General features: G+C 39.8%; 2 protein-coding genes across 2 annotated transcripts in view; both read left to right on the top strand.

Moving 5' to 3' along the window:
• Positions 1–1194: 1194 nt before the first annotated feature.
• On the top strand, positions 1195–7525 carry fbxo7 (F-box protein 7). Its single transcript, XM_049567189.1, has 10 exons — positions 1195–1315; positions 3539–3661; positions 3781–4012; positions 4129–4401; positions 4492–4636; positions 4707–4790; positions 4889–4984; positions 5218–5394; positions 5509–5549; positions 6666–7525. The coding sequence occupies exons 2-10, from the start codon at positions 3540–3542 to the stop codon at positions 6960–6962; spliced, it is 1467 nt and encodes a 488-aa protein (XP_049423146.1). The 5' UTR covers positions 1195–1315; position 3539; the 3' UTR covers positions 6963–7525.
• A 1218-nt stretch (positions 7526–8743) lies between these two features.
• Positions 8744–15187, top strand: part of kiaa0930 — a 47160-nt gene continuing 40716 nt past the window's right edge. The window contains exons 1-2 of the mRNA XM_049567191.1: positions 8744–8834; positions 10598–11053. Of these exons, the coding sequence (XP_049423148.1) occupies positions 10909–11053 (145 nt within the window). The 5' untranslated portion in view covers positions 8744–8834; positions 10598–10908. The remainder of the gene's footprint in view (positions 8835–10597; positions 11054–15187) is intronic.

Here is a 15187-nt window from a genome sequence, read left to right as displayed (position 1 = left end):
AAGTTGCTCGCTTGCCGTAGTTGTAGTTAAACAAGTTTGGTCAAGTTCAGCAGAGACACTAAAAAGAGCCGGACGTTTGGCGGATGGATTTCAAAACAAAAGCATTAGCTCTTTTCTGTTTTATTTTTAATGAATATATTTACACGATAATTTCTTGACATGCCACGTGATCACTTGTCAACAAAAAAATAATATAGTAAAAAAAAACAAACAAAATAATTATAATTAATTTTACAAAAAAAAAGATTTCAAGATTCACTTTTAGTTTTTAACTGAACCCATTTACAGTGCACTTTGTTGTTGATATGTTTATTACAATGTCAAAAAATAAGTCATCACACAGTAAACAATAAACAGAAACAAAATTATTCGAATTAGCAAAAGAAGTCTTATCTCAAGATCAACTGTATTTATTTGTTTGTTTGTTTTGTTTTTTTTGTGTCAGAAAAACCTTCACTGCCACCTGTCATCACCTGACCAGAATTAATTGATTATTATTATTAAATTATTTTAATTAATTGATAAGGGATCTAAGACAAAATCAAACAAAATGTGAAGTAGTGATTTATATTTTAACACCTTTTTTAATTTGCCTTTATTTGATTCTTTTAATTCTTATTTATTTATGACTTTTAAAGTGTCATATGTTTCTTTTATATTTTGTCTGTATTCATTTTTGTGCACCATGTAAAGCACTTCAAATTGCAGCGTTCAGAATCAGAATAAGATTCAGAATCAGATTTATTGGTCAAGTACACGAACACATAGGCCTGCAAGTAATTTGTTGCACTCAATTTGCAAAAGAAAAAAAACATAAACATTGAAATACTATGAATATAATAACTGCATAACTTATAAATACAGATATATGGTATATAAAAAAAATGTAAACAAGAACACAGCTGTGCCATGGTGTAGAGTGCTGGAATAAATATGGTATGGTAACACGATTAATGTAACAGCTGACTTAAAATTATATGTTATATTAGAAGGTACTTTACAAATAAACTTGGCTTGTTTGGGGAAATTTCACCAATTATTAGCAAAAGTATGGGGTCAGTATTTTCCCATTTACTTTTTGTCCCATAAAGTTAAAAAAAAAAAACAAACTTAATTTAATTTAATATAATTTAATTTTGACACATTTCTAACATGGCTTTTATTTTTGAAATTCTTCGCTTTGTAAACCGGAAGCTATCTGTTACTAGCTGTGTCGCTTTGACGCTGCTGTCTTGTCGCTCCTGTGTGTTTACAGTCGGGACTCATCAGAGAAATGTGATAAAACCAGCTGGATATTTTCACTGTAATTCATCATGTAAGTGTTTTTCTGCTCTCTCTGCTTTTATCGTTAAAACCTTCGTTAAATATCGTCTCTAACTTCCGGAGTTCACAGTTTGTTAACTAGCAAAGCTTCACTGTTACGCAGCAACTTATCAAACGTTAGCTAACGCGCAGAGTGGAAACGAAAACGAAACGCTTAATTTCTTCTTAAATAACAAGCCAGATTTGATGCCCGACCTGTGGTAGATGTCTTAAATCATTTCCTGTGTAATTTTATTTATTTCGCATTAATGTGTCGGTGGCTCTGTCCTGTGTGAGTGTTTCCTCCAAACTCAGGTCTTGACGTTTGTTGAGGGAGAATTAAAGTTACTTAAATCTGAATTTGGTGCTGAATTATTAAATACAGTTTGGTGTCACGTTAACACAAGGCTACAGTAACGTTAACTGCTTCACAGCACCGAAAACAGCCTTAATGACTCATCAAAAATGAGCATCTTTCCACCAAACCCCATTAACTTTTCACCAATTTTTACTGAAAACTGTCACTTTGAGCTTTTTTGTTAAAGATACTAAGAAGACTAATAACAGTTTGTTTGTCAAATAGATGAAGGAATAATTCGGGTATACTATCTGGCCAAAAGTATGTGGACAGTAAGAGCAGCAGGTCATAAGAAAATGTTCAAAGATGTTGAAGATGATGTAGAAATGAGCATCTCTCCACCAAACTCCATTAACTTCTTGCTAAATTTTACTGAAACCGGTCACTTTGAGCGTTTCTGCTAAAAACACAAAGAAGACTAATTTCAGTTTGTTTGTAAAATTAGTCCATACTCACTGAGTGCACAGTTGCCCACGTATAGTTACACATGTTGTGTGTTTGGGATACAGGTCATAGGAAACTGCAGATTAAATAGTCAACTGAACCCATTAAGAAGAGCAATGTATTCAGACAGAGGTTTTGTGAAGTTGATAGTACGACTGCAGACATTTTTCTGTTGTTATAGCGCCACCCAGTTGCCAATTAGAGTTAAATTTCTCCAGTCACCTTGAGGCGTCCTGTTCTACATATCTACCAAGTTTAGTAAAAATCCATATGGCGGTTAGGCCTAGATAAGAAATGAGCTCTCTAGCGCCCCCATTTTGTTTGATGGGCTCAATAATGGAGGGGTCCCCTCAGATTATGTGTGGTCATATGCCTACAAAGTTGCGTGGTGATGGGTGAAACCCTTGAGATGTTCTACACCTTTATGTGATGAGCCACGCCCTCCGCAATATTCATTGCCTTATAGAAGCTCAGTTTTAGGAAGTTTTCCAACTTTTGCCAAGAGGGAACTTTAGATATTGGTCCCTAGATTATGTTCACCCAGTTTCATGCAGATCGCTCAAACTTCCTAGGAAGAGATCCATTTGAAGTGTTTTTCAAAACATTCAAAATGGTGGAAAATCTATATAAGCGGAAGTTATGGGTTCTTGAGGCAAATGTGTTCCTCATGAGGAGAGGCATCTCTGTGCAAAGTGTCATGTCTCTACCACATACGGGGCATGAGATATGCCCATTCAAAGTTTGACATTTCAATGGGTTGCTATAGCGCCCCCCTTTGGCCAACTGATGTAATATTGCTTCATTGGCATCCTCCCATGACCCTCTACCACTGTGCCAAATTTCACATGGATTGACCAAGTCAGTGAGGAGAGAAACATGGCAGAGTTTTCATCATTGTATAGTAAGACCGATGAATGTATAATACGGGCACACTGTCTGGCCAAAACTATGTGGACACTCCTGTCAAGTAAAAGCAGTAGATCAGAAGAAAATGCACACATGTTCAGAGATGTTCTGGTGTCGTCCTTCCAACAAACATGGTGGAGGGCACACACACGTCCAAGCTTTAACAGGTGCTGGATGAAAAGAATCAAACTAAAGCAAGAACCAGACACAAGAGCCGCACGCTGTTCAACTGTTGAAAGCTCCCAGGAGTTTTAATTGTGCTTCTTTCCACCAATCTCTGTTAACTTTTTACCAGATTTTAGAATTGAAATGTGTCACCACGTTTCTGAGCTGTACTTCTATAAATACAAATATGACTCAGTTTGTTCAAACAGTTAAAAGTTTAATATCAAGTGTGTCATAAAGGCCAAAAGTATGTTTTCCATGGTTTGGTCTGTGTCTCTCTCAGGAAAATCTTTATTCTTTTTCTGATTATTCTTGTTTGGAGTGAACGACCTCGTCTGTTAACGCTCATGTTTTTGTCTCCAGCATGAAGCTGCGAGTTCGGATCAACCGACAGACCAGCAGAGTGGAGTTACTGGGAGAGGAGCCCAGTCTGAAGGAGCTCTCAGACCTCATCCAGGAGACGCTGTTATCTTCTCATGGACTCAGGTCAGACACCACACCTGAGGCTTCATCAGCAACAATATTTATTATTTATTAAGTAATGATAAATAAAAGTTTTTGTTTTTATTTCCTTCCTCCTGACGTGAAACGTTGTTCTCGTTCAGCACAGACACAGAGTTCAGTTTGTCCCTGAACGGCTCAGAGCCTCTGTCAGACTCCGGTCAGACTCTGGCGTCCTGCGGCATCGTCTCTGGAGACCTGATCTGTGTCGTCCTGCCTGAATCTGCAACCAACAACGCCACCAGCTCCACCAGCTCCACCAACAGGACGACCAGCAGCGCAGAGAACCAGAGGCAGCAGCAGAACCAACAGACGGCACCCATGACATCCAACCAGGTGTGCGATTCATCTGTGGAGCGAGTTCATCTGTTCAAATAAGCCACTCACACTCGTTGAAGCGTTTCTGTCTCAGAGTGTTTGATCGCCACAGTCTTGTTGTCTTGAATAAACAGCCCAGCAGCAGCAGCAGCAGCAGCAGCGCGAGTCCTGCAGCAGCAGCAGCAGCAGCAGCAGCAGCTGTGACACAGTCCATGGAGCTCGCTGAGACGTTGGACTCTGAGCCGTCGGTCCCCAGCTGGGAGCCGATGCTGTGTGGCGAGGCGGAGGAGGGTCAGGCTCCTCTCTCTCTGGAGCTCCTCCACCACTCGGCTCAAACCACCAGTCCCAACGACGCCATCATGGTGGCCGGACACCTGCTGATGCTTGAGACTGGCTTTGTTCCTCAGGTGAGACGACGCCGAGGCTTCTTTCTGAATAACCGATGTAACTCCTGCAGGTGATGTTAGGAATCAGTGTGTGTGTGTGTGCGTGTTCAGGGCTGTGAGCTGAAGCCTGGTGAGATGCCCGCAGGGTGGAGGTCAGCAGCTGGAGTCTACAAACTGCAGTACACTCACCCTCTGTGTGAGAACAGCCTCGCCATGGTCGTGGCGGTGGGCATGGGTCCGCTGCTCGTCATCAACGGTCAGTTTATCATCACTGTTTTATGATGTTCATCTTCTCTGTGTCTCTAACGCGTCTGTTCTTCCCGCAGCGACTCTGAAGGAGAACGAAACCGTCAGTGCGGTTCGTAAACTGTGTGTGAACCCCTCCAGCTACGTGACCGACGAGTGGCCAGGTAGAGCTCCGATTGGTCGACTGGACGCCAAACATGCATCAGAGCCTCTGTAGTGATGCTGATGATAATAAGATGTGGTGCGTGTGTTGTTTGTGCAGGAGAAAGTGCAGCGGCAGCTTTTAGAGATCTTAAAAAACTGTCACGAATCTTCAAAGACCAGCTGGCGTACCCGCTGATCGCCGCCGCCAGAGAAGGTACAGACTCTGATCACACGCCATGTGGTCTGATGAGATTTAAACATATTAATACACAAACAATGTAACATACAGGGGTTCAAAATACTGTTCTATGCTAAAGCACTTAGTTACTCCCAACACAGATTTATTTCGCCTCTCGACAGTCACACAGTTAGAGCCTAATAAATATGAACATGTACAGTGAGGTTTGACGATGATGTCACTGTGACATCACTGTGCTGTGTCTCCAGCGATGGCTCTGCCCGTGGCGTTCGGCCTGGCCGCTCTTCCTCCTGAGCTCCTCCTCAGAGTCCTCAGACTGCTGGACGTCCGCTCCGTGGTGAGACTGTCGTCCGTCTGCAGACACTTCAACGTGTCCACAGCCGACTCCACGCTGTGGAGACACCTGTACCGCCGCGACTTCTCAGGTGAGACACTTAAACCCCGAGGCTACATCCACACTACTACGGTTCCGTTTTAAAACACGCGACATATGATGTGATCGTTAATAAGTGAATAAACTCGTGTGTGTTGTGGTTCAGATCGAGATCTCAGCAGGCCCAGAGACACCGACTGGAGAGAGGTGAGAAACAGATTCTTTTATTTTATTTATGTTATGTCAAACTGCTTTATTCAGTGTTTTCGCCGGTTTAAATCAGCTGGTTCGTTTGTTTCGGAGAGGAGGAGAGCTCTGTGGATAATTCAGCTCGTGAACAATGAACACTGAAGGAAATTTAACCAGGAGAAGTTTCAGCTGGTTGCAGTGTGCAGTCCTCACCACTAGATGCCACTAAATCCCCCTAAATCTGATGCACTGTACCTTTAAATTCACTTGTTAAACAGTGAATAAATAATTGAACTCAATTTATTTACTGTTCAGTTAATTAAAAATAAGTAGTTTTAGATTAAATATCTAAAAAATACTCATCACTATTAAACCCTTAATTAATTTACCCACTGATAATGACGTAATGTAGATATTTGTAATGCAGTTTAAAGGGACAATTTAAGGATTATCATATAGTTATTTGTATGGATTATCTCTACAGTTTTTAAAACTCCAATAATTCATGCACAAAATCCCTTATAAATAACCCCTTATATGCAGCAAATCCATTAATGAATCAATTACTTGAACTTCTGATTTTACAGTTTGATAGAAGATAATTAATATATTGTTTTTAATTGATTTTTAATGGACGGTTTTAAGGGAAAAATAACACAAAAGTCCCTTAATTTATACCTTAAAATGGTGGTACATTTTTAGTGATGCAATCATGCTTAAAAAATCCATTAAAACCTCTCTTTATTTTTTTATCTTATTAATTTCTCCCATAAATAACCCCAGATTTTGGGTCCCAGTCTGAATGTATGATGTAAGGGCATTCATAATAAGAATTTTTACTCTTTAATCTTCAATGACATGTTGTTAAAAACCTGTAATATCTCGCAGTCTGTTCATTTATTGAATGATTTATTAAAATAAACATTTTTAGTCTTAAAAAAAAAATTCCAAAACTCAAATGATTTAATTTACAGTGAGAAATATTTTTGCATTGGCTGTGATCTCAGCGTCGTCACCAGGAGGCAGACATGTTCAGATTTTAATATTTAAATATTCATATTCTGAGAATTCAGATCCAGAGAACTCAGATTTAATGTTTTTCTAGCTGTAATTCTTTAAATCTGTCTTTCCCAGCTTTACAAACAATGCTATAAGATCCGCAGTGAGCTCCGACACGGGGCTCGTCACCGCTCCCTCCCTCCTTTCCACTGGAATCCCCGGGACATCTTCAACCCTGTCCCCATCCCCCTCCACCCCCCGCTGCCCGGCATCATCGGGGGGGACTACGACCAGAGGCCGAGCCTCCCCCGCGTCCTCCTGCCTCGCCATCGCTCTGACCCCATCGGTCGGCCGGAAGACGCCATCGGACGACCCCCGAGACTGCGACCGATGGGAGGACGATCTGCAGACATCCGGAGAGGATTCATCTGAGTCAAGTTTGTCTCCAGGACAAACCAAGACTTCTTCTTCTTCTTCTGCAACAATAAAACAACACACATCTGAATGACACAAGAGTTTATTTTAATAGAAAGCAGAGACAGGAAGCTGTTGGGTTTGAAACTGATGATGTGTGACGGTCTGTGAGGACGTCCCCACCGTCACAGACCGTCACTACAACACACTAATACACACAATATAACGTGGAATGAAAAGGGCTTTAAAAACATGTTTCCTGCATTAATATCTAATTATTATCTCATCGTTACTTCCTGTTTCCTGAAGCGGGCCGTGTCAAATTAATTTGTGCTGCAAAGTGCAGCAAAGCTTTTACTTAAGCAGCAGTATTTGATTCAACACAGAGAGACAGTGACCAAATATCTTCACAAAAAAGTCAAACCTTTGTCTCACTATGTCAAAACGATGAGTCTTACATTGATGATATTTGCAGGACTGAGAAGGACTTGATGTTTTCTGCTCTGAACACTGGAATAATCTGCAGAAAGAATTTAAACTGATGAATATGAGTAAAGTTTTTTTGTTGTTGTTGTAAAAGACTTCTTGGTTCAATGGCTCTTATTTCTTTTTTAATTATTTAATCACCATGATCTCCAGCACTTTACTGAGACTAAATAAAGGTTAGAATTATACAAATTCTGACTTATTATGTCAGAATTTTGATTTTTGAAGTCTTAATTTATCTTTTTTTAATCTTTTTGTTTTTTCTCACTACATCACACTTTTCAAACTGTTATTTCTTTATAACTTTGATTTTAAAAGTCACCATTTTTTTACTAAATTTTAGTCCCAAAAGGTGATTATTTCATTTTATTTTATTATTAATATTTTTTGTACACACATGATAATTGTCTTGTGCCCACAAAATATCACCTTTTGGGACATATGGCACCTTGAAAGTGTTATATTTTTTTATTTTTAGGAGTTCATATGAAGATAGCATTACAGATGCTTCTTTCGATCTTAGTGCAAATGCAGATTTTAAAGAATTGTGAGTTATATTTCCATGCCAATATTAATACATCGCAGTTATGGACATTAAGTCAAATTGTTAATTGTATTTTGCCACATGATTTTGCTCAAGACATGTTTGACTAGATCGCAATTTAAATTAATGGTTAAATATGTGACAGACTTTGATTTATTGTATTAACCTTAACTGAAACACATGGTGGCTGAAGTCCTCCATTTTGCGAGTCAGAAACAAACAAAATACACCTGTACGTCAAACTTACAAGATAAGAGTCACATATCAGGTTATATTGTATATTTTAATGTGTTTTTAGCCCTGAAAAAACCATTAACCCTCAACATAAAACCTTATAAAAACCCTTAATTCATTACATCCTTACATTGATCACGTGTTGCTGTGGTCACTGCTGCGGGAGGACATGGACTGAATAAACTTGATGTGTGGAAAAACGGGGGAAATACTCAACTTTGTTTCCACGGTCAGGAGCTCTTGAGACAATGACGTCATCTTTTGTCTTGAAACAAAGGGTGCACTCGTTTAAGCGACCTCAATTCGCCGGCGATGAGGTTCCCTCTGTGTGGGCGGAGTTTTCCGCGGTGAAACCCCGGTGTTACGAAGAACTCTGCCACCCGTCAGATCCTGTGACCTGATTGAAAATCACATACGTTTGTATTAACATTTAAATCGCACTTAATTTAAACATTTAAATCGCACTTATAGTAATGATCGTTCTCAAACTGTCAGAACTACGGAAGCCTTTAAGTGACCGCGTCTGTTCAACGTACCAGCGGCTCTTTCTGTAAAGACACGCAATTTAACGGGTCACACTTTCCGCTGTAACACCTGCTCCAACCGACGGAGGACGTAAACACTCGGTAAATACAGCCACATCTAACGGCCACACGCCTCTAACGAAGTAACGAAACTCACATGTAACAGTTCGTACACTCATTCCGTGATTTAAACGTAACGTTAAGTAACGTAGGTAGACAGGCTAACTTACAGAGTTCAGGAGTTAGTCGCAGCCAACGGTAGCTTTAGCCGCAGTTAGCTTGTTAGCCTGATGCTAACTAATACTTCGTTTGAGATAATGTGAAGCTTATATGTGATTTAATATGCGCTAATTACACCGTTGATATCTGTTGTCCATATTACTGAGACCACCCAGGCTACTTTATTATCGCCCCCCCTCCGCCAGCCGGGCGGGGACTGTCATACTCGCGCCTACCGCCCAGCAGCAATGCTAGCAGGGGTGCGTCTGATTCAGGAGCCGCTGTGCACCGGAGGACAACAGACCCAGATACATGCAGTGTAAAAGCTAATGAAGAATGTTAGCTGTATTTCTGAAGTACTGACATTATTTCTCGTTACATCGCAAATTGGCAAATAATTGTAATAACAAATGAAAATAAATATATAAATTATATTTAATATTTTTACCATGATTCATGAGATAAGATGTAAAAAGGGGGAGAAAATCAAAATCTTGACTTTCTAAGTTACAATCATGAGCGAAGTAAAAGTTTTGACGTATCATCTAATTATGTAATTCATGTTAAATATACTAATGGTCATGACAAGTCAAAATTATGACATAGAATTAAAATTTTAATTTACTAAGGGACTGTTCTTTACTTATCAGAGGAGAGAGGTGGCTGGGGTGTGACCTCATTGTTTTTTATTTTTGTTTTTTGACCCTCTCTGAAGCTTCACATATTTTTCTCTCGCGCCTCGAGGCAGAAAATGACCCTTTCTCCTTTTTAAAATTTAGTCTCTGATGTTTGAAAGTTAAAAGTTGAAGATGAAAGCCTGGAGTTTTTTTTGTTTGTTTGTTTTTGTTTTTGTTTTTTTTTGTTTTTTAAAAAAAGCTTTGATTTTTCACTCTTGTCGTGCACGCTGGTTAGTCATGGTTTAATTTTACTTTTCTTTACTTTTAAATGAGATGTAGAATAACGTGATTTTGATCAATCTAACTAGTTTTAAGCTCAGATTTGGTTATGTGTTTTTTTTTTTCTGGCACAAGGTTTGAGGCACATGATGAGTCTAAAGACCGTCAGAAATGTGAATACACAACATTCATTTTGCTTTTTACAGTTTCTGGCTATGATGAATGATGGAGTTTTGGCAAATTGGCGTCTTCCAAAGCTGCCAAAAATGTGCTGTTAAAATAAATAAATACAAAATACAACCATTAAAATGTATATGCCCCTCTCCTGAGCCACAATGAAATCATAAATCCCTCCCCAGTGCTTTAAAAAATACTTGACATGCCCCCCCCCCCCCCCCCCCCCGCATCCTTGTAAGTAATGAACAGTCCCTAAATCAAAATGATGACATTAAAAAAGTCTAAAAAAAAATTCCATACAAAATTTACAAACTTTATAAAAATTATATTAAAACAAAATTATGACACAATTAAGTGTTATAATCTATTTTTAAACAACTTCATTGTGTATTTTGTATTTTTAGATTTGCTTTATATGTGCCGGTTGACAGTATTCTCTGTAACACCTGTCGGTGCTCCGCCGAGTGTGTGTGTGTGTGTGTGTGTGTGTGTGTGTGTGTGTGTGTGTGTGTGTGTGTGTGTGTGAGCTGTCTCCAGGTGCGCTGTCCCTTTAAAAGCCTCGTGTTGTTACAGGAAGTGTGAGGGGTGTTTCCAGCTGATCTGCACAACAGAAGGACCAGAGTCTCCCTCAGCAGCCCGACATACCTGTTCCTTTCTCCGGCACCTCGGCAGAGCAGACCGGTCCCTGCTGCAGGTGTGCACCGCCACATCATACGGATCTTACTCGGGTTAATCTGAGGACGAACCGGGGGGATCCTCGGTGTCCCCCACCCCTGTCTCCCTCCTTCCCTGCTCCTCTGCTTCTCTCTTAGCCGTGTGTTAGCTACCGTGAACCGGTGCCGTCGGTAGCAGTTAGCCCGGACTGTCATGATCCCAGCGCGGAGATGGCGTCCTTCCCCGGTTTGTGTAAGGCTGTCGGGCCAGCGGAGGAGGAGAACGGAGAGCTGGACGGCTCTCTGCAGCAGATGCTGAAGGCCATCGCCGACGAGAGGAACCGACTCAACATCCGACAGGAGATCAGCGGACTCGGTGAGCAGAGCCCTCCGTTATGTATCTACCGTGGCCCTGAGAGTGTGTGGTGGCTCCCTGCATGGTTATCCACACTGATGCAGCCACCTCAGTGCACATTATACCATCTGCTGTTTCTATCTTTACACACAGCAGCATGTTTTAATCACAGATACCTGGATAATTACTTTACAGTGGGGCCTGTGATCTGCAAGATTACCCACAAGGTAAAGTAGGGCCCCAGCTCTGCAGGTTGTCTCAACTGTTTTGTGGGGAACAGTTGTTTATTAATGTGCACACGTAAACATCAATATCACCTGACATGATAAGATCCTTTATCGTCAGTGGTGGAGGAAGTATTCAGACCCTTTACTTAAATAAAAGTCCTCATACTACACTGTAAAAATACTCTGTTACAACTCAAAGTCCTGCATTGAAAGTTTCCTTTTGTAAAAGTGTGCAAGAAAATCAGTAAAATCTAGTATTGAAAGTATAAAATGCCCTCTGTGACATTTATACTTTGATATTTAATATCAGTAGATGACTCTGTCTGGTGCGTTAAAGGTATACTCTGCAGTCAGTTACTGTTTGTGAACACGCCAACCAAAGTGAAAGTAAAAGTCAAAGCTCACCTCGGATTCACTTCCTTTGGCATTAAATAGTGAGAAATGTTCATTGCTATGACCCAGAGCCCAAAGTGACACCTTCATGTTTTGTCCAACCAACAGTCCAGACCTCAACGTTATTAATACATAAAATTTGTAGCGACTATTGTCAATGAAAAAGCCGCTAAGAGGCTGAGTAGGCTGGTAACTGTGACTCGTAGGGTTGGCGATATGGCCCTAAAATAATATCACAATATTTCAGGGTGTTTTGGTGATGAAGATATGAATAATTAGTGAAAAGAAAAACAGTAATGCAACAAAATAAGTGATAAAGTTTTACAGTTTGCTTCAGAAATAATCTCTCATTTCTTTAGTTTGTGAACAGTAACTCAGAGCGAGATTCAGATTCTGTTACAATATTAATTCAACTTAATCAAATCTACCACTAATCACACATTTAAACAGCTCCCACATACAAAAAGTGTTTATTTTTTCCCACCTGGACCTTTATGCTCTGCCATTTCTCCTCTAATCATCACGCTGTAACCTGTGACAGGCTGTTATGATCCCACAACTATCACACAGTCACATATATGGAGTTTTTACACGTAGGTTTACATTACATTACATTATTTTATAGAGGAGAGGGAGAGACGCTGTGCTGCTGCCAGAGGAGCCGCTGAATGAGTTCCCTCTGAGCGGTAAGTCACTGAAAGAGTCTGAGAAGTGCAGGGCTGTTCATAAAACATTCAGGACGCCACCGTTTATTCCACACTGCTGAAGCTGCTCCTCTTTTTGGAACCACAGCGGAGTCGGTAATAATTCTGCTTTCAGCCATGTTCAAGTCCACATATCGCGAATATATAGATTAAAAAAACAAAAACAAAATGAGATGTAACATGTCAATCAGTGAGCTTTAGAGCCAGGCTAACAGTTTCCCCCTGCTTCCAGTCTTTATGCTAAGCTAAGCTAACGACAGCCAGACTCCAGGGCTGCGGTTGAGTAGTCCTTTTTGCTTAGTAAGGTTCCTAACTGAGTGAAATGACCTGAAAGTATCCGAGCAGCAGCTGTGATAAGAGCTGGTCGAATTCTCTAAAGAAAAGGAGTGTCAGTGTTTACTTCCTTATCTCCGTTAGCTTAGGAAACACTGGATCAACCTTAAACTAAGGATAGCAGATAATGCTGTCCCACAATTCTTAGGGCAGCAGCATTTAAAGTGGCGCAACATATATAATCACAGGGTGTCTGCAAGTCCTTTAAAAAGTCTTAAAAGTCTTAAATTTGATAAATATTAGGCCTTAAAACAGCTGTACATTTGATTTTGTGAGGTATGAATTGCCACAAACATTTTCTCTAGTTTAATTTATCCATCTTGTAAATTCTTTCAGTCAAAATGAATCAAGCTCGTCTGTGTGAAACTCCGAATTTCTGATGTAATAAATCTTTGAACCTTTTACTAAACCTAATAGTCTTTACCTTACACTTGAACTGAGCTGGTGGCAAAATGTAGATTAACCCGAGTCACTCTAATAATCATATTCCTACATAAAACCTGCCTCTGCACAGGACCACATATATACTAACCTTTATACTCGGATGATTTCTCCAAAAATCCATTGTATACTTGGTTAAAAATTGTTTTGAAAAGGTCTTAAAAAGCATTACATTTGAGTGTGTGATACTTTAAGGCAACCTGAATCAAATGATCATCACCTTAACACAAAAAAAATAGCGATATGAGACGTTTTTTTTCCAGATGATGTGTTTAATGTAACATGTTTTAAAGTTAAAGTGAAACGTTGCTGATTTTCAACCAGCTCTGTGTCATCACACTGTATGCAGATGAATGGTCTTTGCCATAACGTGGCCAGATCTCCCCGCTCATTTTCAGCACACTTATATGATGCATATCCTGTCACTGTGACTTTTGCCTGCAGATCGATGGGGAGCTACAAGCGCTTGCAGCTGCACGCACTGCGATGACATAAAGCTGGCAGAAATCATTAATGCCTGATATCGGACAGAATTGTTAACTCGTTACACTTCCATGGTAATGAGTCGTATTTTTCACCACAGTGTCCATGTTTACACTGTGTGCATAATAAAACGTGTTAAGAACGCACAGGGTGAAGTATCTTAGATCTGCTTTTAGTCGTCCATCTTTAAAACAATGTAGTTTCACTGCAGCAAGCCATGTCAATAATGGAGCTCAGTGTAAGTACAGTTGGACTGTCTTAGCACTGTGGTCGACCTTTCCTAAGTCCTTATGAATTCTCCGTCACATATTTCATTGACCTCATGAAGTTTTACCATCAAGGTTAATGGAAAGTGGTCAGGAAAAGATGCAGGATGCAGTTTGTTTTGTCTATTTGACTGCTGCCCAGCTTTGTACTGCACAGACATGACGGTGATGTCCATCCAATTTCCGAAAACTTTTCCTTTTAAACATTGAATTCAGTTTCTGTCATCTAGAAGACTTTAGTCACATTTTTATCAGGTGGATTCTGCATCTTATGGGTTTTTTTTCATCAGTTTATAAAAAGATGAATGGCAGCACAAGACGTAAAAATGTGGGTAAACTTATCTCCACTAATTGATACTCCTACATTTTTGCATTTATAATTGTATGTCATTGATGAAGCCTGTTTGGAGGTGTTTAAAGACTTCATTCATCAGATCTACCTTTGATTACAAACAGTCCTGAAGACCAGTCAGCTGATAGAAAGCTCCAGCTCTGCAGTTCAGTCTCCCGCAGTGTTATCTGTGACTGTATCCCGTGTACGTCAGGTCTGCAGATACAATCGGAGCCTCCGTCAGATCACAGCAAATCGCCGTGGTGCTGCTGCAGTTTTTTTGTGGGTAGTTTGTTCTGATGGAGAAATCAGTGGAGCTCTGTTCAACATCCCATGACTTCATCACAGCACACGGGCCTCTGTTTATCGCCCCGGCTACTTCAGCTTTGCTGTCATCAGTGAACAATGAAAGCAGTGGAAGCAATTGTGTGTTGAAGTGGTTAGTTTGAGGTATTCATTAAGGTAAACCTCAACTATTCTTCAGTTACAGGTTCTTCAGTGTGAATGTGATCTGTATGTCCCCACTTTCATACCATCCTAAAATGTATATCTGTTGGTCAGACAGAACAAGATATTCAAGGACATTTTTCAGTCTTTCTTTTTAACATTGTATAGACTAAACATATAGTTAAATCATATTCAATTATGAGCAGTAACCCTTAAAAATGTATGTAACTGCTAATCTAACAGTCCTAACAAACTATTGGTATCTTATAACAGTATTTACGTTTAGGGTGACTGGCCTAGTTTGAGTTAACAAACGTTTTTTATGTTATATTTTTTAAAATATTGTGCTGCTAAATGAATCACTTGTATGCCGAATTAAGCAGAAAACTAATTATAAATTAAAACCCAAAAGTCTGCCTTTCTTAGGTCTGTAATTTTATGTATGCACAAGATCGTCTTAAATTAATAGTTTTTTTTAATGGAGTCTGTTTTGAGAGGAGACAGAGGTGTTTTTTTTCCCCAAGATGGTT

This window comes from Epinephelus fuscoguttatus, linkage group LG22 (genome assembly GCF_011397635.1).
Source record: "Epinephelus fuscoguttatus linkage group LG22, E.fuscoguttatus.final_Chr_v1".
NCBI classification, from domain to species: Eukaryota; Metazoa; Chordata; class Actinopteri; order Perciformes; family Serranidae; genus Epinephelus; species Epinephelus fuscoguttatus.
This window is presented reverse-complemented; position numbering and strand designations above follow the sequence as displayed.

What these genes read in the sequence shown, in the direction of transcription:
- fbxo7 (XM_049567189.1), top strand. Translation starts at nt 3,540, where the DNA reads ATGAAGCTGCGAGTTCGGATCAACCGACAGACCAGCAGAGTGGAGTTA. An exon ending in TCCGCTGCTCGTCATCAACG is followed by an intron (nt 4,637 to 4,706) that starts GTCAGTTTATCA and finishes TTCTTCCCGCAG; the next exon opens with CGACTCTGAAGGAGAACGAA. An exon ending in GTACCGCCGCGACTTCTCAG is followed by an intron (nt 5,395 to 5,508) that starts GTGAGACACTTA and finishes GTTGTGGTTCAG; the next exon opens with ATCGAGATCTCAGCAGGCCC.